Source organism: Perca flavescens, chromosome 16, assembly GCF_004354835.1.
Source record: "Perca flavescens isolate YP-PL-M2 chromosome 16, PFLA_1.0, whole genome shotgun sequence".
In the NCBI taxonomy this organism is placed as follows: Eukaryota; Metazoa; Chordata; class Actinopteri; order Perciformes; family Percidae; genus Perca; species Perca flavescens.
Window position 1 is genome coordinate 13,402,216 of NC_041346.1, and position 23,153 is coordinate 13,425,368.

At 40.9% G+C, this 23,153-nt stretch overlaps 2 protein-coding genes across 6 annotated transcripts in view; one reads left to right on the forward strand and one right to left on the reverse strand.

Annotated features, from left to right (window-relative positions):
• The window catches only part of LOC114570635 (ras-GEF domain-containing family member 1B-B), a 51,748-nt gene extending 46,035 nt beyond the window's left edge, over positions 1–5,713 (forward strand). For all 3 annotated transcript variants that reach the window (XM_028601026.1, XM_028601025.1, XM_028601027.1), the window contains 8 exons: positions 375–467; positions 1,635–1,737; positions 1,929–2,008; positions 2,704–2,799; positions 2,896–2,991; positions 3,753–3,876; positions 4,003–4,075; positions 4,178–5,713. In XM_028601026.1, the coding sequence (XP_028456827.1) occupies positions 375–467; positions 1,635–1,737; positions 1,929–2,008; positions 2,704–2,799; positions 2,896–2,991; positions 3,753–3,876; positions 4,003–4,075; positions 4,178–4,211 (699 nt within the window). In that variant the 3' untranslated portion in view covers positions 4,212–5,713. The remainder of the gene's footprint in view (positions 1–374; positions 468–1,634; positions 1,738–1,928; positions 2,009–2,703; positions 2,800–2,895; positions 2,992–3,752; positions 3,877–4,002; positions 4,076–4,177) is intronic.
• A 92-nt stretch (positions 5,714–5,805) lies between these two features.
• LOC114570914 (anthrax toxin receptor 2) lies at positions 5,806–22,107 on the reverse strand. 3 transcript variants are annotated; one of them, XM_028601541.1, is made up of 17 exons: positions 21,811–22,107; positions 21,178–21,249; positions 20,400–20,471; positions 20,131–20,212; positions 19,428–19,532; positions 18,816–18,884; positions 17,495–17,575; positions 17,323–17,383; positions 15,401–15,496; positions 14,347–14,416; positions 10,457–10,535; positions 10,060–10,155; positions 9,815–9,865; positions 7,753–7,848; positions 7,341–7,514; positions 6,637–6,717; positions 5,806–5,969 (listed from the first exon to the last, which is right to left on the reverse strand). In XM_028601541.1, the coding sequence occupies exons 1-17, from the start codon at positions 21,933–21,935 to the stop codon at positions 5,931–5,933; spliced, it is 1,449 nt and encodes a 482-aa protein (XP_028457342.1). In that variant the 5' UTR covers positions 21,936–22,107; the 3' UTR covers positions 5,806–5,930. The 3 variants fall into 3 exon arrangements, with proteins under 3 accessions (XP_028457342.1, XP_028457343.1, XP_028457344.1); XM_028601542.1 differs by lacking the exon at positions 10,060–10,155; XM_028601543.1 differs by lacking the exon at positions 21,811–22,107 and having other exon boundaries at positions 20,400–20,506.
• Between the last annotated feature and the right edge of the window lie 1,046 nt (positions 22,108–23,153).

The window sequence follows — 23,153 nt, forward strand, 5'->3', positions numbered from 1 at the left end:
AAAAAATAAATAGAAAAGAAAAAAAAGGCAAAATCCTAACAAGAAGAATATAAAAAACCAACTGTAAGGGTACCTTAATGTCTATTTCCATTTATTACACAGATGAATGCATTTACTTTAAAAAAGAAAAAAAAGAAAATACTTGAGTTGGATCAAATCTTGGTGCTGCATCGGTCACCTACCCATAATCCCTTTATATTGTTTTTTCCCTTGGTTCACTTTTGTTCTCACCTATAACAAACAGGACCACAGTTCTTTGGTCTCTAAAATAATATAAATACTGAACTACTAAAAAAACAAAAACAAATGTATCCTTGTCATGCTTGTATATTGACCATGTCATCTCCCTCCTCTTGTTTTTTTTTTTGTTTTAGGGTTTCTTCCGGAAGCGCAAAACCAGTAACCTGGAGGCCTACGTCAACTGGTTCAACAGACTGAGTTACATGGTGGCCACTGAGATCTGTATGGTACGTTGATCTTAAAGGAACAGTTCAGAAATTAACAAAGTCTCTCCCTGTTTTAGGACGGCAGCTATTGAAGGTTTTAATTTTCGATTAATCGAGTAAATAATAGGGGTGGGGATTACCAGAGGCCTCATGAAGCGATATCATTACGATACTTATGTCACGATACGATATTATTGCGATTTTAAACATTCTGCGATATATTGCAGTTGATTACCTTTTTTTCCAACTACAAATTTTTACCAATTTCAAATGATGTCCCCAAAAGGAAACTTTGTCAACACCTGTTTTATCTAAAAAGATAAACTTCTCATTTTGTTCATCTCACTTCAATTTTATTGCTGCAATATGGGATTGCAGAGAAGCAGACAGACTGACCTACACGTACATAATAATAGATTGATACTTGGCGTCTGTGTATCGATACAGTATTGCCACAGAAAATATTGCGATACTGTACGTATAACTACTTTTGCTTTTATTGAGGAGCAATAGTAAATATAGAAAAGAGAAAATAAGACCGGTCTCGTAAAAATGAACCACTAACACAATCAGCTGACCAGCTCTGAGTCACCGCAGTGTGTGAGCTCACCGCTCATCCGACGGCTGGGGGTCCCCGGGTTTGGCGTCACCTGGCGGACGAGCGGTGAGCTTTCGTCTCACATAGCAATCATATGGATTTACGTTAAATGCTAACGCTAACGTTGCCTTGTGTCGGGTCTGCTACCTGGACTAAGTTGCGTAACACTAGACTATTTGCTTTCTGCCGAGATGCGGAAGCATTGATGTTGGGCTATTGTGGTAAGCTAGTTCTGTTTAACAATAGACACACTGTACAGTTTTGGTTTTGTTTCAGCTTAAAATGTTCCCAAACTTTTGGACACTTTCCGTTGTCGTCTCTGGCCTGTCTCTTCTCTTCGCCCCTCGCTATTTTCTCTCAATTCCTCCATTTTGCAATCCGTCGTCTTCTTCACGTCACCTGTACACGTACATGGCCTGTTAGCGAGAAATCATTTTACACACACCAGAACTCTTGTTGTTCATTGGCAGGTTTCTGTTTCACTTTTGTGAGCAATTCTTCATTCTGAACCACGCAGCTCCAGTTGGCCATCTTTAGGCCAGAGATTGAGGAGGCTTTGATTCACTTCTTGTTGTGTTCTGTCATTCCAGCCAGTGAAGAAGAAACACCGAGCGCGGATCATAGAGTTCTTCATTGATGTGGCTCAGGAGTGTTTCAACATTGGCAACTTCAACTCCCTCATGGCCATCATCAGTGAGTATTCCACAGCAAACATACAGAAACTCGCCTTTCACCAACAGATAGTCAAACGCAGCAAACACTGTTTGAATGACAGGTGATTTCGGGGGATGAAGTGTATTGTGGTTTCCAGCATTCCCAGGAAATACAAACTGATGTTTGTTTCTGTAAATACTCTTTATACTTATGCTTCCTCTCTCTTCCAGCTGGGATGAACATGAGTCCTGTTGCCAGACTGAGGAAGACCTGGAGTAAAGTCAACACTGACAAGTTCGAAATCCTGGAGGTAAGAAAACCTGCATACATCAGTGATTCACTGGTACATGCATTATATTGTATTTTCTTTTAATCGTTTGAAATGAAAACTACATATTTCGGTGTAAGTTGCCCAGTGTTGGAGACATCGGCCGTGGAGATGTGTGCCTTCTCACCAAATATAATGGAACTAGATGCCACTCGGCTTGTGGTGCTCAAAGCGCCTAAAAAAATAGGAAATGTACTCATGGATGAAAGGCTCACGCTCGTGCCAGCGTGAGATGTAAACATTAATAGCCTCCTCTTCAGCTGAGAGTTAGCTCTGGTATGCTAGCAGCATGGGCTAACCACGGTTACAGCTCAGCCGAGGAGGACGAGCCTCTCATCCATGAGTACGCTTCCTTCTGCACAGTGATATGGTTGGCAGGTGTAGTTCAGTAGAAAGAAAATAGTTCCTACATGAAATTGCTCACAACCAGGCCTGTGGATAATCTCAAATGACATAATTTCTGGAAAGAGATACTGCTGATGAGTTTTTTTATAATCGAGAGAAGACTTGCATCTCTACGGCCGATCAACTCCAACATTGGGCAACTCCCATTAAACCAATCTAGATTGATAAATAGCACCACAGGTAACAGGAGAAAATATGTATATGTAATAATGTAAGATTCCCAACTCCAAACATATGTTTGATCAATGTCTGCTCTGTCTGACCTCACTCAGCACCAGATGGACCCGTCCAGTAACTTCAGCAACTACCGCACTGCGCTCCGTGGCGCCACCCAGAGGTCTGAGACTGCACACAGCAGCCAGGAGAAGGTAAGAGAGAGTCTTCTCAAAAGAAATAAAAAAAAAAAAACTAATGTCCCAAATGTGAAATGTGCCTGTAAACTTGCTGTTGTCCCTTTCCTGCAGATTGTGATTCCTTTCTTCAGTCTCCTCATTAAAGACATCTACTTCCTGAATGAAGGCTGTGCCAGCAGGCTGACCAACGGGCACATCAATTTTGAGGTCAGTCCACAATTTAAGAGATTGTTTTTTAAAGTGACAGTATTTCAATGAATCAGTTTGTAGGTTGAGGTTATAAGCTCTTTTAAACACAGTAAGATTTGATCGCTATGTAACTGCTAGACAGTCATGCGCTGCCCTTTTTTAAATAGCCTCCTCGAGTCCTCCACTTGCCTCCCTTCCTCGCATCTTAGTCCTTTCCATGAGGAAGCACGGGAGAGACGCGAGGAAATCACGGGAGGAGAGAGGCAACGAGCAAATGTGTTTTAGAGGGATGAGACGTCCTTTCCTCTGAAGCGTCGCATGAATTAGTCAGCTGTGTGGGCGGCGTTAGCAACTCCTTCAGCTGCACGGCTTCCGGGAAGGCTGCTCTCGTGTATCCTCGCCCTACAGCTCCTTGATGATCCCTCCTCGATGCCCGCTCCTCGGTCCTCGGGGCAGAAACGAGAGCTTTGAGACGGCCTTCACCGAGGAGGGACAAAACAACTTCCGGTTCAGCCGATTCCCGAGGAGTTGAGGAGCTATCAAATAAGGGCCATGAGATGCAGCCACAGTTAAGGCTTTGAGAAAAGGCTTTCACGTGTGGTGTAATGGCACCCCCTTGTGGCTAAAAAGAGCAATACAGTTTCCCTCTCTTTTCACTTCAGATGACATTAAGAAACGTTTTATTGAGATGCTCTGCTTGTTGTGCATTATGATCTTAATGCATTCTGTGAAATTGGTGTCAGTTGTTAATAAAGTCCGTTGTCATTGTGTCTCAACAGAAACTTTGGGAGCTTGCGAAGCAGGTGAGCGAGTTCCTGGTTTGGCGTCAGGTGATCTGTCCGTTTGACAGAGACCGCCGGATCCTCCAGTACCTCGTCACCACGCCTGTCTTCAGCGAAGACGGTCAGTAATACGGTATTCACTATTATGCATTAATCCAATCCGATGTAAATTGCTGGACTGCCATGTGTAGTCACCAAGTTGAGAGAAAAAATCCAACTCAGGCTTCGTCTTGTTTCAATGCTGCAGAGCTGCACCTGGCCTCGTACGAGAGCGAAGGACCTGAGAACAACATGGAGAAAGATAGTCGTAGGTCTCTCAGGTGGGTGTACACTCACACACGCACACATTCAAAACGATCAAACCACCTCAACAATGACTCGATTTAACACAATGACGAGATAATCGGTGTTCTGTTCTACAGATCTTCCCTTCTGCATCGAGAGAATCGGTCCTAAGAGAACAACGATCTGCTCTGCTCTGCACGCTGTAAATGAACGAGGTATTTTAAAGCTACAGGTTCCTCCATATTATCTTATGGACACAACAAACACAGCTGGGCCCACATTCTCGCTCACATCAACAGAAGAATATATCACAATTTGTGGGCTTTGAGCTCACAAGGAGCATACATGATTTATAAATCGGATACTGTCACAATCCCTGATGAAATTCAGCAGATGCCAAAGGACCTTAATGCTGCAGTTTTGAACATAATGATTCCCAAGGAGTACTCGGATCGACCCGGAAGCTGCTCTTCTTCTTCTTCTTCTTCATCATCAGCTCTGTTCAAGGCACTTAGAAGGATTTCAGACTACTGCAGAAGTAGTCAAACATGTGGATTTTGTTTATATCTCCAGTGGACCTCCATCATGGCGACAACATAATTGTGGAAGGACTCATACCATGGAAGGGTAAAGGGCCGGTTTTGTCTCTGAATGAATAAGACGGATATGGACCCGATTGGTTACATTGCAACATTAGCACTGCTTCTCTGCGGACATCCGGCGCTGAGTTCAGTCAGAAACCACAGAGAGAGGAGAGACGCACTCTGAAAAGAGAGGTCATCGATTTGTATTATAAGTAACCGGCTAACAACTGCTTTTAGAAGTGGTGTTGTCCGCAGTGTTGTCTTATTGAGTGCTTGATTGTAATGACAACATCGTGAGCACAGTGGCAATCACTGCACCACATCCAATCCAAATCCATTTTTTCTCTGTTTGCACACAGCTTCAATTTCCGGCTATTTCCTGGTCATTCAAGCCTTTGATCTAATTTGAACACAGAATGCAAATCCGCTACATATTTCCTAAGACATTTTTACAGACGCTGCATTCATCAATCATGCTATTTGGTTCTAAAAATGTTGTGATGTGTGCACTTTGGCTACGCCTCGGTGATGCAAAATTGTGCGAGTGTCAGAAACCTCATGCTAATCATGCGCGTAAAATCAAATGCACTTCAGTGGGTTCTTGTGTATTGTACTATAGGGTTTAGTGACACTTATTTTAAGGCGTCCTTCTATACAGTATTAAGTTGTATTTTGGTTCAAAAAAAGTGTTTTTTTCTTTATGTACTTTCTCTGAAGTGTAACCGTGAGCTTGTTGCAGGTTGGCTGACTGTGTTGGTAAGCAAATTTTTGTTAATGCAACACCAGTTCCTGTGTGATGTGGGGTCTGAATGAGGCACAAACTGATATGTGTACGTGCAGGTCGGATACAAACAGGACCCTAAACCTGCTCTTCATCTCATAATGATGTGAGCGTGATGCAATCCTTAAAAGTCTGCCTATGAGTGAACGTGACGCTATTGTTGTTTTCTTTTTTGTAAGCTAATTTTATGTTTCATTTTATAAGTGTTTTTTTCATGTATCATTTGTTATACCGGTCAGGGTACTTGTACTGAAGGTCTTTGTGAAAAGAGGAGTATATTTTTCTTTGAAATAAACAGAATAACTGAATAATGTGTTCCATGGTTTGGTTTTTAACTGATGCACAAAAAACAAAATGGGTAATACATTTCTAAATGCAATAACAACACTAGAATATTATAGATAGTAAATGCTTTTATTTACAATACACATTGAATCCAAACAATCATCTCTTGAGTGTACAAACTTGTCACGTTTGGCCAAAAACTAGAATAAAGTGAAAAGTGTTGATCCTCACGTCTGAACATCAGTGACTCTGAACTCTGGTGAAGTTGATGCAGCGGCCCTGGAGACAACCGAAGACAGACACTACAGTCAGATATCTATATCAACCACAAATGGAGTATATTACATACTGTAAAGTGGCAGAGTCTGTAAACACAATATGATATCAAACAACACCGGATGTAATGCATCTTATGTGTTTTATTTATCTGAGCAGTGGTGTTAAAAATGGGAAATATCCCATTTGAGTTAATGCTGGCCTTGGATTTGAGCACTTCCATCAGTTTAATCAGTAGAACGCCTCACACAGCGGGACAAATCATCAAAATCAGACAAGTAAATACTGTAAGAAGACAACAATCCTAAAACATTGTCTGGAACCTATTCCTGCTGTCAAGCGTTGATATTTAGACCGTTATTTATAAGTTGATGCAGTAAGCTGTTAATTGTCTATTGCGTAGATAATTAGAGGGGGGAGGTTGGGCTGTATTATTTTCTGTTATGAATTAATTAAATCGCTGTGGAGTCAAGAGACTGGGTCTATTCTCTAATCAAATTAACTGGTGACGCTTTATGGCAAAAGCGTAATTATTTCTTGGTGACTGCAGACAGTCTGGCAGGAAGAAATGATGATGAAAGTATTCTAAATTGGTAAGCAGCAGTGTTTTCTTCCATCTGAGAAGAAAGTTGAATTGATTTGGAGGGAAATACTGCAGAGGTTTCTTCACCTTGTCCTGAGGTGTCGGCCTCATGATTGCCACTCTGTCGTACTGTCTCCTCAGTAATGCCCGCAGTGCATCAAAACGCCCCTGAAAGTCAAATCATGTTAATTCAACACACACAAATGCAAGATAAAAATGCAGATAAAGAATGATATACAACATGCACATGCACACACGCAATAGAGTCAGAATCACATAGATATTGAGCCTTAAAGGTCCCATGACATGGTGCTCTTTGGATGCTTTTATATAGACCTTAGTGGTGCCCTAATACTGTATCTGAAGTCTCTTTCCCGAAATTCAGCCTTGGTGCAGAATTACAGCCACTAGAGCCAGTCCCACAATGAGCTTTCCTTAGGATGTGCCATTTCTGTGTCTGTAGCTATTGAGGAGGGAGGGGGGGGGGGGGGGCAAGGTGGAGGGTGGGGATGTGGCTTTGACCAAATGCCACTTTTCACGTTTGAAAGCCATGATGTCTCTCTCTCATGGGTGGGCTAAATTCTCTGGGCGGGCAAAGCAGAGAAAGGGGAGGTAACCTTGCTCCTTATGACCTCACAAGGAGAACATTCCAGATCGGCCCATCTGAGCTTTCCTTTTCTCAAAGGCAGGCTGGGGGAACTCATGTTAAAAAACCTCATAAAGTGACATTTTCATGCCATGGGACCTTTAAAGCAGTAACTATCTACCAATATGCAGGGTTATTGTCTCACCTTGATGGGAGTGTACCATTTGGATTGTGACGGGGGGTTGTAGACCGGAGGCGGCCGTGGTGGAGGCCGATGCATGATGGGCTCCTCTGCCCCCTCCGGCATAGTGACCACAGCATTTTTGGCTTTCTCGAGACGTGACCCTTCCTCTGTGGACCCCATCTGGCCCCAACGCACCTACATACAGACCATGGGTACAAAAGACCGACATGAGAGAGCTGTCTGTTAGTGGAAGCACAGCAGCCAAATAGTTAAGAAGAGACACTGAACACACAGCGACTCCACAAAAACCAATGTGTGTGTTCGTCAACACAAATGTTGGAGTTTGCCTAAATGAATGTTGTTAAAAACAATGGTGTCAATGTGAAACACTATGAATATTTAATATGATTATTGTTTCCGTATTTCTTTTCACCTCCATGCGTTTAATTCCTCCAGGACCTCTGCCTCCATAGTATGAAGCGTCCACTGTGGGCCACCTGTGTTTGGGCAAAAGATCTTCTTCTGGCTCCTTGAAAACAGCAAAAGTAAATTGAAATAACTTTACAATTAGTTTTTGGGGAGGAGGGGGGGTTAACTAGCTCTGTGTATCGTGAGATTATTTTTTAGGTCTTTATTACTACAGGACAGATGAAGACATGAAAGGAGAGAGAGGGGAATGACATGCAGCAAAGGGCCACAGGTCAGAGTTGAACCCGTGGCTGCTGCGTTGAAGAGTAAACCTCTACATATGTGCGCCTACTCTACCAACTGAGCTAACCCGGCCACATCTTGTACCTTTTAAATGATAACACAGAATTTCAAACTGTTACTTTCCAAAATTTAAATGATGATCTACATTTTAGGTCCATTCAATCCTACCTAGACTTAAAGGAACACGCTGACTTATTGGGAATTTAGCTTATTCACCGTAACCCCCAGAGTAAGACAAGTCGATACATACCCTTCTCATCTCCGTGCGTGCTGTAAGGCTGTCTGACGGTTCCAGCATTAGCTTAGCCTAGCACAGATCCTGCAGGTAACTGGTTCCAACTAGCCTACTGCTCCGAATTGTGACAAAAGTGACAAAATAACGCCAACATGTTCCTATTTACATGTTGTGATTTATAGAGTCACAGCGTGTACAAAAAACAACGTAACATGAGACACAGCCATCTTCTAACAGTAAACAAACCAGGAACTATATTCTCAGACAGGCTTGCTGCGAGCATATCACTCCGCCCAAGTACTATATTCTTCCGCCTGAGAATATAGTTCCCGGTTTGTTTACTGTTGAAGATGGCTGTGTCTCATGTTACGTTGTTTTTTGTACACGCCAGACTTATAAATCACAACATGTAAATAGGAACATGTTGGCGTTATTTTGTCACTTATTCGGAGCAGTAGGATTACTGGAACCATTCACCTGCAGGTTCTGTGCTGGCCTGATGCCGCTGGAGCCGTCAGACAGCATTACAGCACGCACGGAGATGAGAAGGGTATGTATCGACTTGTCTAACTCTGGGGGTTACGGTGAGTAAGCTAAATTCCCAATAAGTCGGCGTGTTCCTTTAATGTGATTATTTAACATTTTCAAATGAGTCAATGTGGAATAGAAACCAACCTGGCTGAAGGCTGAGGTCATTGCTCAAGTGATGCAGTACCACTAACAGTCAGTAGATGCTGCCTCCACAAAGCACCATAGATATCTATTCAGCTTCTTTTATCTTGAAATTATTATCATTTAAAATTATCCTCATGGTCTAAATCAGGGATCTTCAACAGAGGGTCCGGGACCCCTAGGGGGTCCTCAGAGTCAATGCAGGGCGGCCTACAAATCATTGTTAATGTTTTAATGTTAAGGTTTTTTCAAAAGTCAACATGAATCTAACATATTATTAGCAAATATAATAAATCCCTACTGCTAACCGGCCTGTAGGTAAGGTAGTCACTAAGGCCATCCACAGAGTAGATATAGATTTGCATAGTAGATAGATTCATCCTAAGGATTCACTGTGCCGCATGTATGTTTAACATTAAAACATGATTTATGAAATCATGCCAACAATATTAGGCTATTTTAATAGCTTAGAATAAGCTATTAAAAAAGATATGTACATGTTATTGTAGGCCCAGTTTAATATGCAACTTAATTTAATACAATATATGTAGCAGGGGGTCCCTGCTTGGCCTCCGTTTTAGTTAAGGGGTCCTTGGCTTAAAAAATGTTGAAGACCCCTGGTCTAAAGAGCTGATTTCACTACTTATTTTAAATGTCTTAGAGGCATTTAAAAATATCTTGTTCTATTAAAAAGAGAGGTTTTTTTTAAGTGTGTTTGCTTGATTGACAGGTGTTGCAGCCTATCAGACACAGCTGTGGTTTGTTAGATAGTTAGGTTATTTTCTCATTCACATACAAGTGCCCAGCCCGCATGGATTTATAAGACACTGATGATGTAAGAGAAATATGTATTTCAACAAGTCAGTGGTCTACTCACAATGACAGGAGGTGGAGGAGGTGGACGAGAGGGGGGTGGGTCTCTGATCACCTGTAAAACAATATGAAAAAGTAAAAACCTACCATTGTCTATGGAGAAATTAAATAGGAGTGTTACTATAGGAACCCTGGCCAAATTACAACACTGAAACTTGTGGGCTATACTTCTTTAAATAACAATAGCACTGAATTATGGTTTGTGCTTCCAAGAGGCCTGAATTGGAGATAGATAGACTGTAAACTCACCACAGTGCAGCACAGAGGCCAGAACCACCAGAACAAAGCCAGAGCCAATAACAGCAACAGAGCCAACAGCAACCAGAGCACCCAGGTCCCATCTGACTACAATAAACACACACTAATCAACTACACCCATTACATCATGCACCCTGGACATGTGTTTATGTATCTTGTGTTATCATTACACCAGCACTAATACCACCGAGATCTGAGCCATGTGTTTACCATTACTCACAGAAACTTATTTCCAATTTTAAAGATGCATGCTTTCCTCTTCAATTATAATAGGAAGATGGGTAAAATGTTGACTATGCAAACTGCAGAATTGCCTGTATTGATACTGTAGTGATACTATCGTAACTTATAAAAAAGTTAGTGATATAGCGATATGATTAATACTCACACAAGTTGTAGCATAGATGGTGATGGGACTGGAGATGTAGGATTGTCCATTATTTAGGCTGACCAGCACATCAATTGATCTGTAATAAGATTTATTTATTTGATTAGGACAATGCACATTAATCTGTAAACAAACACATTTCTGTAAATGCACCAGTGTTAGCCAGTTAACTGTAGTGGGAAGAAACTGGAGCACCTGGAGGAAATCCACGCAAGCACGGGGAGAACATGCAAACTCCACACAGAAAGGGCTAGGAAGACCTGGGTTCAAACCCAGAACCTTCTTGCTGTGAGGCAGAAGTGCTAACCACTGAACCTTGTAATTATTAGGCAAAATCGAAGAAAACAACACCAGGAGATGAAACGCTTTTCTTCCAGACCTATTAAAATGTACATGTGATGTCCACGAAGCCGTCAGTGTGGTGGACAATTGAGAGGAGAATGGTGAGAGGGTGCATGTGCGTGTTTATGGTGGTGAAATATGAAGTTTTATTGATGTATTGTTAATGAATGGGGTTTACAGCTACAACGTCTGAGAAGCACTGCCATATGGCTGTTTCTCGGTAACCGTGTTGGTTTCCCTGTTGGCCTTCCAGCGCTATTAGTGCCAAGAACATTGACTCAGTGAAAAAGGAAGTCATTGCCATTCATATGCTTATCATTTTTTGACCAGATTTCCTTATTTGCCATTATAGTTTGCCGTTTAATACTGTTTGGTTCCAGTGGTTTTGAGGGTTGGACTTGAGCGGAGATTGTTTAAGCTTTGTCCCTGAGAAATAATCAAACTATGAATTAGTGTTTTAGTAATGAGAGAGTGTTACAGAGTGGGTGAGACCTCATGGGAAGTGAGAGGCGACTGGGGCCAGATAGAGGAGGGGGCGAGAGAGCGCTGCTTGAAGTGGGTGAAGTTAAATCAGCTTTGGCTCACTCTCTAAATGCCACAGAGATATTCTGGTCGGACTGGCTTCAGTTCATCCAACACTTTGAGCTGCTGATAGTTCTACTGTAAACATTGTTCTCTTTTCAACTCTCCATCACGCACACAACAGATTTATAGTTTCTAATTTGAACCCGCTGTATTTGCACAGGCCTAGTGTTCGGATTAGTCAGAGGAAGAAATGTTGATGGATCTAAACGGATAAATTGACGCACGGTGATCTACAAACATAGTTTAATTGTTGTTTTATCAATTTCCATCAGCTTTATGAAATAGCGTTGTGCCGGCGAATGATGCACTTTCTTTTTAAGCCTGGGTTGATCCGGCATTGTCAGACAAATGCCAGGGTAGTGATGTTATAAAATTATGTCATGCTGATTTTTTTCTTTCACAACAATGAATTTCTTTTCCTATTTAAAGTGCTCATATTATGCACATTTTCAGGTTCATAATTGTATTTAGAGGTTATATCAGAATAGGTTTACATGGTTTAATTTTCAAAAAACACCATATTTTTGTTGTACTGCACATTGCTGCAGCTCCTCTTTTCACCCTGTGTGTTGAGCTGTCTGTTTTAGCTACAGAGTGAGGCATCTAACTTCTGTTCCATCTTTGTAGGGAGTCGCACATGCACAGTAGCTAGGTAAGGACTACTAGCTAATCAGAAGCAGAGTGTGAGGGAGTGCCACGCTAGCAGCTAGGTGAGCATTATAACGTTTGTTACAAAGTGACGCATGTTCGTCTCTGAAGTAAAGGCTGGACTACAATAGAGCTGTTTGGAGCAGTTTGTGAACAGTGTTTTCTGTTGGAGATGGTAAGTCCCTTTGGGGTGGTCTTTGGGCTTTTTCACTTTGTAAACCTATAACATGCACAAAAAAGATACACTACCGGTCAAAAGTTTTAGAACACCCCAATTTTTCCAGGTTTTTATTGAAATTCATGCAGTTCAATGTCTTATTGTACTCTGAAATGAAAGAATAGAACAAATGAGGAATTTAAGTTAAAAAAGAAATCATGGAAATGGAAATCAAATATGGAAATCAAATATTCTTCAGAAAGTTCTTCCCAACTCTGTTGCAGAAGTTCCCATAAATGTGTGGCAGTTGTAGGTTGCTTTGCTTTCACTTTTCTGTCCAGTTCATCCCAAACCAGCTCAATGGGGTTTAAGTCTGGTGACTGTTCTGGCCACTCCATGTTTTTAAGCTTACCATCTTGTTCTTTTTTGCTAAGGTAGTTCTGGCATAGCTTGGACTTATGTTTTGGGTCATTATCTTGCTGTAGGATGAACCCCTGACCAACTAGGCGCATACCAGAGGGTACTGCATGGCGCCGCAAAATGCTGTGGTAGCCGTTTTGGTTCAGGGTGCCTTTCACTCTGTACAAATCACCGACCCTGGATCCAGCAAAACAGCCCCAGACCGTCATGCTTCCTCCTCCATGTTTGAGAGTTGATGTCACACTGAGGAACCATCTTTTCGCCTACTCGACAGCGTACAAAAATCCTGCGCGATGAACCAAAGATTTCAAATTTTTATTCATCAGTCCATAACACCTTCTTCCAGTCTTCAGTAGTCCATTGGCAGTGTTTCTTGGCCCAGGCAATATGGAGTTATATTACTGCCATTAGTCAAGAGCGCATTATTTCAATTTGAAAGACAAATTGAAATAATGCGCTCTTGACTAATGGCAGTAATATAACTCCATAAGGCAAGCCTCTTTTTCTTATTCTGACGTCTTAGCAACGGCTTTCTTGCTGTAACTCGACCTATCAAACCTGCAGCTCGAAGTCTTCTCTTTACAGTTGAAACTGAGACTTGCTTCTTACGACCACTATTAAGCTGTACTTGAAGCTGTTGTCCTATGAGCCGCCTATCACGCAAGCTGTTGACTCTCAGAAACTTGTCTTCTGATTCTGTTGTGGCTTTGGGTCTGCCAGACCTCGTCCTGTCAGAGTTTCCCCCAGTTTCTAAGTGCCTTTTGATGGTGAAGAATACTGTACTCACTGACACCTTAACTTTCTTCGCAATTTCTCTGTAGGAAAGACAAACATTCTTAAGTGTTATGATGGCTTGTCTCTCTTTCATTGTTAATTGCCTTTTTCCCGCCTTTTTATGGCAACACACTACTTTCTGCAGTACAATACTGTTCAAATAATGCTCATGAGGGTATGGTACCACATTGTGTTCCAACAATACTTTTATACAAACAGAGGGGTTGTAAGTAACCCAGACAAGTTGGAACACCTGTGGGAATTGGTAGCACCAACTTTCAAAGCTTGATCAACCTCCATTGCTGCAGAACAGCTTTACGTTGTTAACCCATTTCTTGTTCCCTGAAAAAGGCCTTTTTGTAAAATTCTGAAATGTACATTATTTTTCAGTTTTGGGTAACCTTATTTTTTTTTAACCTCAGGCAGTTCACCACTTACCTTTGTACCATTTCAAGCTATTCATTGGACTTGAACTGCTAAAATTTCAATAAAAAACTAAAACAATTGGGGTGTTCTAAAACTTTTGACCGGTAGTGTATATAACACAATAAAGGAAAGGAAATGCCAAAAAGCATAATGTGAGCACTTTAAGGTAAACACAGGTTCAGTATTGCCTTGACAGTGAGAGAAAAGGCTTATGGGGTACAGAGCTGCTCATGACTCTGATTTTAATCACAAGGGTTATACTGTGCAACAAAGAAAGTAGAGAAAAACCAGGACAGAAAGAACAAACAAAAAGTCATATGAAAGCTTTAGTCACCTTTTTCAGTATTCAAACACAAGTGTGGTTTCTCAGCTGTAGATTACGAAATTCCTGAGGCTACTGTTTGTTTTGATGTGGTGGGACTGGGGCTGATAAAGCTAATACTTCCACATTGTTCTTATCACACACAGCCACCTGTGTGTGTGTGTGTGTGTGTGTGTGTGTGTGTGTGTGTGTGTGTGTGTGTGTGTTTCGACTTACTCTCCGACCTCGTGCAGAACAGGAGCTGGACACAGCAGATAGCCGTCTCTGACGACTTTTGGCTTCTGGTCTGACAAGAAATAGAAACGGACAAACTGTGAAAAGTCTTACTGACTATAAAGAAAGGATGTTCTTGCAAAAATATTGCAAAAAAAAATGAAAAAAATACACAAAAGTTACAAATCATTTAGTTCATCATCACTTTGGCTCGCAAAACAAATTTGCCACTGCGTGCACTTAGGGTGTTTCAAGTCCTGAAAGACAATAGATCATGGATGAGTTTACAGTCCTAGCATTTGTACATCATGTAATTTTACACAATGCAAAGATGCTATGTACCTTTACTGTCATGATGTTACATTTCATGTGTGTACATAATACACACAAAAGAAAGATTTTTGAATCTTGTTTGGTAATTTGCAATGCCATGCTACCTCCAGTAAGTATTTTAATTGAAACATGTATTCACATTTTTTTCCCCCTCATAAAAGATATTTCACAGCCACGTCACCGCCAGCATAAAAAAATTCAAAGCAAAAAGGATGATAGCAATGGAAAGAATAAAAGACCATCCGGAAGAACAGATAAAAACAAGCTGGTTAGACGAAGAAAAGGAAGATAAGATACAATCATGTGTTTTCCCTTCATGTACTCTCAGTGACATTAAGAGGACACCGATCTCTTAATAGACTAATGAGACAGAGAACATTTCCTCCCTCCCTCTGCTCAGTCTCATAATGTGTCCTCTGTTCTCCGGCTGAAGTCAATAAAAAGCAGCCACTGTTTGTTTCTAGACGTCATGATTTCCACTGCAGCACAGACATCTGCACATCGTATCACATTTCACCTCCTAGATGATGCTATCTCAAAGGGTATTGCAGTACTTGAGCACATGTTTTGGCTTCAATGGTGAGTAAACGTGAAAAATTGCTTCATACAATAAAGGTACAAATAAGTGCATCCTTTGCATTAGCATGCAAAAGCCAACTGTGAATCCGCTGACCTCTGAGGCACAACTGTGGAAGAATGTTTTGAGTGTGTGGCATTTACTGACCGTATGTCTTTTGATTGACAGTGAGGGAGCAGAGAATGTTGTCTGTCCTCCTGGATCCGCTGAAGCCACTGCCCCTCAGCACCACACTGAAAGACTCTGAGACACACCAGACACACATTACACTACTGTGACATATGGTGCTTACATCGCAGCAAACAGAAACAGCAATTACCGTATTAAACAGCAAATGACTGAGCAAAAGAAAACTAACTGAGCTTAAAAAGACAAATGTGAACATCATAGTGACGCTAAAAGGAAGTCAAGGGAGCCTATTAGGCTTCATCCTCTGGGGACCGTGAGTTATCTACAACGTTTTATGGCAATCCAACAAATCTTTGTTGAGATATTTCGGTCTGGACTAGACTGAAAATGGTTTTAGAGTGATACATGCTTTGCTTCCATTTAGCAACTGGCTCATTTCACGCAACATTATACACATATCCTTGAGTGTTGTAATTCAGTAAAACAACAGTATCAGTCAGTGTGTCTCCTCAAACAACCTTCATTTTGATTGAAATGCTGGATAAAAACAACAAAAAGAACACAGAGCACATGAAAACATTGTAAAAAAAATCCAAAAAAATAAGAACCATTAGAATAATCTTCAGTCCAGACCAACCGACAGACCAACATTTTCATCACTAAAGACTAAAGGTAGTGTTGCTAAAAATGCATTTGACATAATCATTTACACCATATGTTTAGTGCATTATTATATTCAAACATTACAAACTCTTCACCACTAACTTATGTTACACCCGGTCTTTTGAGGGCAACCACTGACATGTGACAAGGGGGGGAGGGGGGGGGGAGATGATGGTGGAGTTTCATTGAGGAGATCGCTTCCGCAGTGGAAAACAGCCTCATGCCGACGGGCTGCAAACCAGTCACTACTACATGGAGAAACGCACTGAGAGAAAGAGAGTTTTCTTGCCTTTCTTGTTTTCCCACTTCACATACTTTTGTAAATACACCTTTTAAATCCTGTACTACAACAGCAAGGAAGAGCGGGGCTGGCCCAGGAAAGACGCCGACGGAGCGGATCCGAAGCTACGGCGTGGTCACCGGAGCAAGCAGCCACCTTCAGACGCCAAACCATGCAGATCCTGGTTGAGTCAGTAACACAGCACTAGTCTCGCATTGCCAGACCTTCCTCCACAGCGCTGCGGAGGAGGGTCTGGCTAGTCCACACAACATTCCGGGATGGGAGAAAAAACGTGTTCTGGTTTACTGGCTTTTTAAAAAAACAAAAAAAACAATCACAATCGTCTTGGGCGGTGCTGAGTGCCGGACACAATTCTCTAGAAGTAAGAAAGACAAACACTCATCCAGGCAAGTTCAGGCCCTGACGCACCAAGCTGTCGGTTCAAGTTGGGCCGACGGCGACCGACCGCGCTAGTTTGTGCGGTGTTTCCCGCGCAGTCGCCAAGCGTCGGCCTTCGTGAATCGAACGCTGGCTGTCAGCCAATTCATCGGATTGGCTGTTCAGCTCGAAAACGAGTGAGGAAAACCAACAAACGACTGTGAAAGGCACACAAAAGGCTCCTTTCATTTTTCATCTGATCTGTTCAATCCAATACACATAAAGATAGAGCTGTCAAAACTGGTCAAAAAATGAATGTTCCTTCTAAAAAACACAGGTTCGAAGAGTGGAATAGCTATTTTTCACATTATGTCGATAAGATGGCAAACGTACAACAAGATATACATAACTACTTGTGTAGGTATATTTATTCTACATGTCTTTTAAAAGATCTCTACATACCTACACTTTACAAAATAAACTAACGTTTCATTCTCACGTTGAACGCAACACGTGAGAAGAGACAGGGGGATTATGTTACCGGCTAGGCTAACCTTCAGCAGCCGTGTGCCTTTGTGTAACGAGCCCAGGTCAGCTTTAGAGCGTTTGTAACACTTACCATTCACACAAACACTCGACGGCTCTATTGTGAATACATCTGCGCACGTCTGCTTCAGGATCTGTGTGGAGATACAGATGACGGTTGTTAAGTCTGATGCCCCGCTCACGCTGTGTGCCCCTGAATGTTTTTGTGCATTGTTATACATATATATGTGATGACGTGAGCTCACCGAGTTGACGATGTCTTTGAGGGCATGAAACCCGGACAGCACCGGGAAGACTTGTTCTGTGCCGTCTGCTATTTCAGCAAGCTGGGACAAAAATGAAAAGCTGACCTACCTTCAACTTCATTTTATGTTATATATCAACAGTTTACATTTCAGTGTTCATTTTTTTTGCTGCCTCTCCGGGAGGTCGTCTTCTCGTTTGGGTTCAGTGCATTAGCAGCGTTTAGGGAGGAAAAGGCTGTTTCTAGGAGATGAAAGCTCTGGACAGCTGGCTGAAGCTTTCAACTCCTGCTTTAATGATTGCAGAACAGGAAGCTTGCCCGTCATTATTTAATTAGAGAGTGATGTAATTACTTCCCTACGCAGACCACAAAGTACACTAGGTCAGTAACCGGGCTGAGAAACCCTTGCATCCGCTGACTACTGGAGACTTTCCCAGTCATGACTTATGTCATTTTGAAGCCATTCAGATATGCTTATGAATACTTATTAGACAGATCAGTACCGTCACTATAATGTGATTATGGAATGCTTCAGGGCGGGGATTGCGCAACAATGGATGCCACTTTAAATGAAATAATGTAGTATCGTCTTTCTCAACTAATGTAATTACTGTTTTTTTTCCCTTGCACTGTAGATTTGATTAAGGATAACTTATGACCTGATGTTGACTGTAGTAAAGATCATGGCTAGAAAAACTGAGAACCAGTGGTTCTTAAATATTTTGTTATTTTATAGGATACATTTCATTCTTTGTATTTCTTAGAGTCAACAAAGTAGACAGTTGGGCTGGTTCTTATTCAGCATGAAAAACACCTTTGAGGACACATTAAGATTTCATTCTGATTTCTTTGTCCTGAACACAATGCTCCCTTTCAATAACTTGATACCTGCACAGGAATAAATCAAAGTCTCTCCGAGGATATGATAACTCAAAACATGCTGCCTCAAATAAATGATTCCATGTTTTGACATAAACCAAATGCAGCATAAACCACACACTATAAATCCCTGCTGTTCTGTCCTTAGGAGGCTCCAGTTGAACTTAAACTGACCAAGCAACAAGGTCAAGGTGTGTTAATAAATCTGGGCCAAAAACAACAGTCTATTGAAGATCTGACCACAAACTAACCAAACTAACACACACACACACACACACACACACACACACACACACACACACACACACACACACACACACACACACACACACACACACACACAGAAAGACAAATACAAGCTCAGTGTTTAAACAAGTAACAGAGAGAAATGTTTTCTTTCTCACAGTGCTGCATGGCAGTCAGAGGCCAGCGAGTTAACCTACCTGTTTGTGGTCAAAGTCCATGACCCCGACACAGTACACTCTGGCTCCGAACCCTCTGGCTTTGTCAGCCTGAGAAGCAAAACACAAAGAAAGTCCTAAATCAAGTTCTGCTTCTACTGACATACAGTAAACCTATGTTTATGAAATAAATCATTGATAAAAGATCACGAGTATATATATGTAAATTAAAACTTGCCATTTTCCAAAACATACCATATGGTTTTAAAGTGATACATGTTTTGCTGATTCCATGTAACAACTGGCTCATTTCATGCAACATGATACACAGATCCTTGAGTGTTGTAATTCAGTAAAACAACAGAGGGATTCGAGAAGTATGTGTCGGTCAGTGTGTCTCCTCAAACATTCATTTTGTTTGAAACCCAAGATAAAAAACAACAAAAAGAAGACAGAGCACATGAAAACATCATAAAAATACAAAAAATAAGAACCATTAGAATAATCTTCAGCAACGTGTGTCTCTCTGTGTGTGTGTGTGTGTGTGTGTGTGTTGTGTGTGTGTGTGTGTGTGTGTGTGTGTGTGTGTGTGTGTGTGTGTGTGTGTGTGTGTGTGTGTGTGTGTGTGTGCGTGTGTGTGTGCGTGTGTGATACCTCCTGTAGAGTCAGTTCAAAGGGGAAAACCTCCAGCTTGCCATCAGTCAGAACGATAATGATGCTGGATGACGGTGCAGTTTGTGTCTTCATCTGCTCTGACACCTGAAGAGTGAAAGACTCTTCAGTCTAAATAGCGATACTCACACATACACTGTGCATGTGTGCTGCTCCTAAAATGATAATGACACTTTCACTGTTGCATGTTTTGGATTGCTGAAACATTTTCTGTTGCCAGACCCGATTGGAGCTGCTTGAAATATCCGATAACATATCTAATTTACTTTAAAATACCAGTATACAGTATGACACAATGGACCCAAATATACAAAGCACATAGCCCGCAACCAACCGTTTGTTGGTTGTAGATTTTACATACTCTATTCTAAAAATTAAAGCACGTTTAGTTTGTTGTTGTGTTAAATGTCCCCTTTAAGTGACAGTTCATGTTAAAAAAAAAAAAAAAAACACTAAAGTGACCATCGGTGTTAGAAATAAGGTTCCTGGCAGGCAATCACAATGTTAGATGAGCGTACCAAGGGGTGTCGGACTGGGGGGAAAGTGGACTGAGTATACAGGGCCCTCATGTGAGGAGGGCCCACAAAGATACTAGAATGAATAGCCGTGGATGTGGGGTGAGGCCCATAGAGAATGCCTATGTACAGAGTCCAGAATTCTGTGCTACCCCACTGAGCGTACCTACCGCTTTCATGCCTTCGTGCATGTAAGTTTCACCGGCAGGTTTGATTTGGCTCAGCTTCTCCAGACCCTCATCGATCTTAGACCTACGCAGGCAGACCACAAAATATTGGACAACACAGTTTAAATAGAGACTGATAAGAGCTTAGTTTCTGTGTGATCTTGTTATCGGTGGCATGCTGTTTTTCAGTGGTGAGGAGGAAAATGGGTTAGGCAGTGAGGCAGAAAAGGAGAGAAAGAGATGAAGGAAGTTTGAAAACATGAAGCTGGTACCTGTCTCCCGTTAGTGGCAATATTACAATAGCTCTGGCTGAAAAGACTATGTAGGAAACCCTCATCCTGGGACTGAAACACACAAACAGGAAGCTTGTGAATCTTATCTGCAGCACAAAAGGGGAAACATTATAAGTGGGTTTGGTCCTCGCGTCAACAAAAAGGATTTCTGTAACTGCTATTAAATATTAATTTGCTTATGATTGGACAGAAAATATATTACCGGTAGAGTGTAAACATTAATGGCAATTAGGACTTGATGAAATACGATAATAATGATATGATGATATATATATATATATATATATGTGAGTGTATATATATACTGCGTTACTTTTTGGCAAGGTGTTCCTACTCGGTGTTCTTATTAAACCTAAAGATATCACACACACACACACACACACACACGCACACGCACACACACACACACACACACCACACACCCTCCGCAATATTTCCCAGAGAGGTTTAGAGCAGTTGGTGGCCTTGTATAATGTCTGCTGCCCAAAATAGATATGGCCTACATTCTACTCACTACTAAGGTTTGTACTATAATTTAAAAACCTATAACAACACCTCAGTGTTTAAAAAAAAAAATCTTTTGTTTTCATTAGTTTAAATATGACTGTAGTTAAAATGTAATATGCCTGGTTGTCTGGAAAGCATTTTTCACTTGGTTTTGAACTGTGCTATCAAATGTTTTGTAATATTCCATATTTTATGGAGACTATTTAGTATAAATTCCTAAAATCTGAGAAGAGAGTGATACAACGCTTACCTGACAAACCTGTTGGTGAGCTGCTCCACAAATCCATAGATCTCATGCCAGTGTCCAAACACACTGCCCGACCTGCAAAAACAGCCAGCGCCAGAGAAAGCATCAGACATATCCAGCACAAGACTTAACACCAACCCTGAAGACAACACAGGTGTCCATCAGTCAAATACACCAAACTCAATTTGTACAGCTCATATTTCATGTATTAAGCTAAAGTAATTAAGTTTTGATGCTTCACAATGGGTCTTGGCCAATGTATTGACCAAGACCGTTGTTGCATAGCACAAACAGAGAACATATCATTTAATATGTTGTTGTAAACTCATGACTTAGTTTTATTTATACTTAACAGCAACCTAATACACCACCGAGAGGAACTCTGGAGGAGCTTTAAGCGAGTAAAGACATCTGACTGCAAAAAAAAAACAACAACACTGTGTCTAGCCTGGAGTGATGCGTGCAGCAGAGAAAGTTGGAAAACTAAACACAGCCATACATGGAGAGGACTGAGTCAAGACTCAAGTCTCTGCACTTGGGTATTACATTAATATATCGGTCTGTGCCTGGTGGCTCCATTATTCATTAAAGCAAACATTGCATGCATGCAGAGAGATACGATCCGCATTGACTCACCTGTCCAAAACAAAATAAATATCAAACGCTCCATCACAGGAAGTGTCGTCGCCATCACGCAGCGATGCATTAACACAAACACTTAGAAAAAGTAGGATTTGACAACATATCCATATCAGAGCCATAATCCATGCGTTTCATATCAGCAGTGTTTGGTTAGCTGCTATCTTCCATCATCTTCACAGCATCATCCCGGCGGTTCACATGTTGAATCACTGCTGAGTGGAAGTAGCCAACATGTGGGTTCCCTGACAGAATGGGTTGGAAATAAACGGGGCAGGGCTCACAGCTGCTGCACACCACTCTCCAACCAGCAGCAATACACACACAACAGAGCTTCCCCCACCAGTCTTCAAATTAAACTGTAGACACCAACCTATCAAAAATACTACTCCACAACTATTATAATGCTAATAATTATATTTAAAAGCCATCATTTTTCCATGTTGTTATTTGCTTTGATACAATTCTCATTTGTTTGTATGTAGGCTACCTCTGATGTCCTTGTATTATTATGCTATTTAATGAATACATTTATTTATTGGTCACTGCACATTCATATAGCTTACAATCCTGTAAATGAATCAGAATTAGCCGTACGTCAACTATGGTCCCTGGAAATACGTTAGGCAACATAACCTTAAAACACCAATTTAAACAGCTATTAAAATTTTTTAAATGCACGCAGAGGGATAACAAAATATAAAGGTAATGTTAGTAAAGATATCATACAGAAAAGCATAATGCTAGAATGGCAGGTACTAATTCAATTAAATCAAATTGCATATATAGGATATAATTTGCTATACATTGGCTATTTATTTACCAGGAACAGTGTAGCCTACATACATACATACATACATACATACATACATACATATAAGTTATCACATATCTAAAAAAAATAAAAATAAACCTGTAAGCAACATTTAGTAAATATAAATTTTGTAAATAAAAACGTATGTTATGTTGCAAAATAATAAAGAATGTGGGAACAAATCTTCATTACATTTGATTTAATCTTGTAATCTTGCCTTTATTCATATGTTATATTCTATATCTCACTCCATTATGCTTTTATTTTGAAGGCAAAATCATTTAGGTTCCTGTGTTAAAGATGTCATCTCAGACTTAACTTGTGGTTGCCAGTGCAGTTGGCATAAAGAGACACTGACTGAGATAAGAAAAATATAAAGAATGACAAACTGATGGTACATATGACTTAATATAACTAGAGAAAATGTGACTCATACATATTCCTGTATTTTAAAACAGAAGTGAAGGGAGCCATTTTTCCTCCTGTATGAAACAAAAAATCCTTCTTGTTAGTGTCTAAAAAGTGT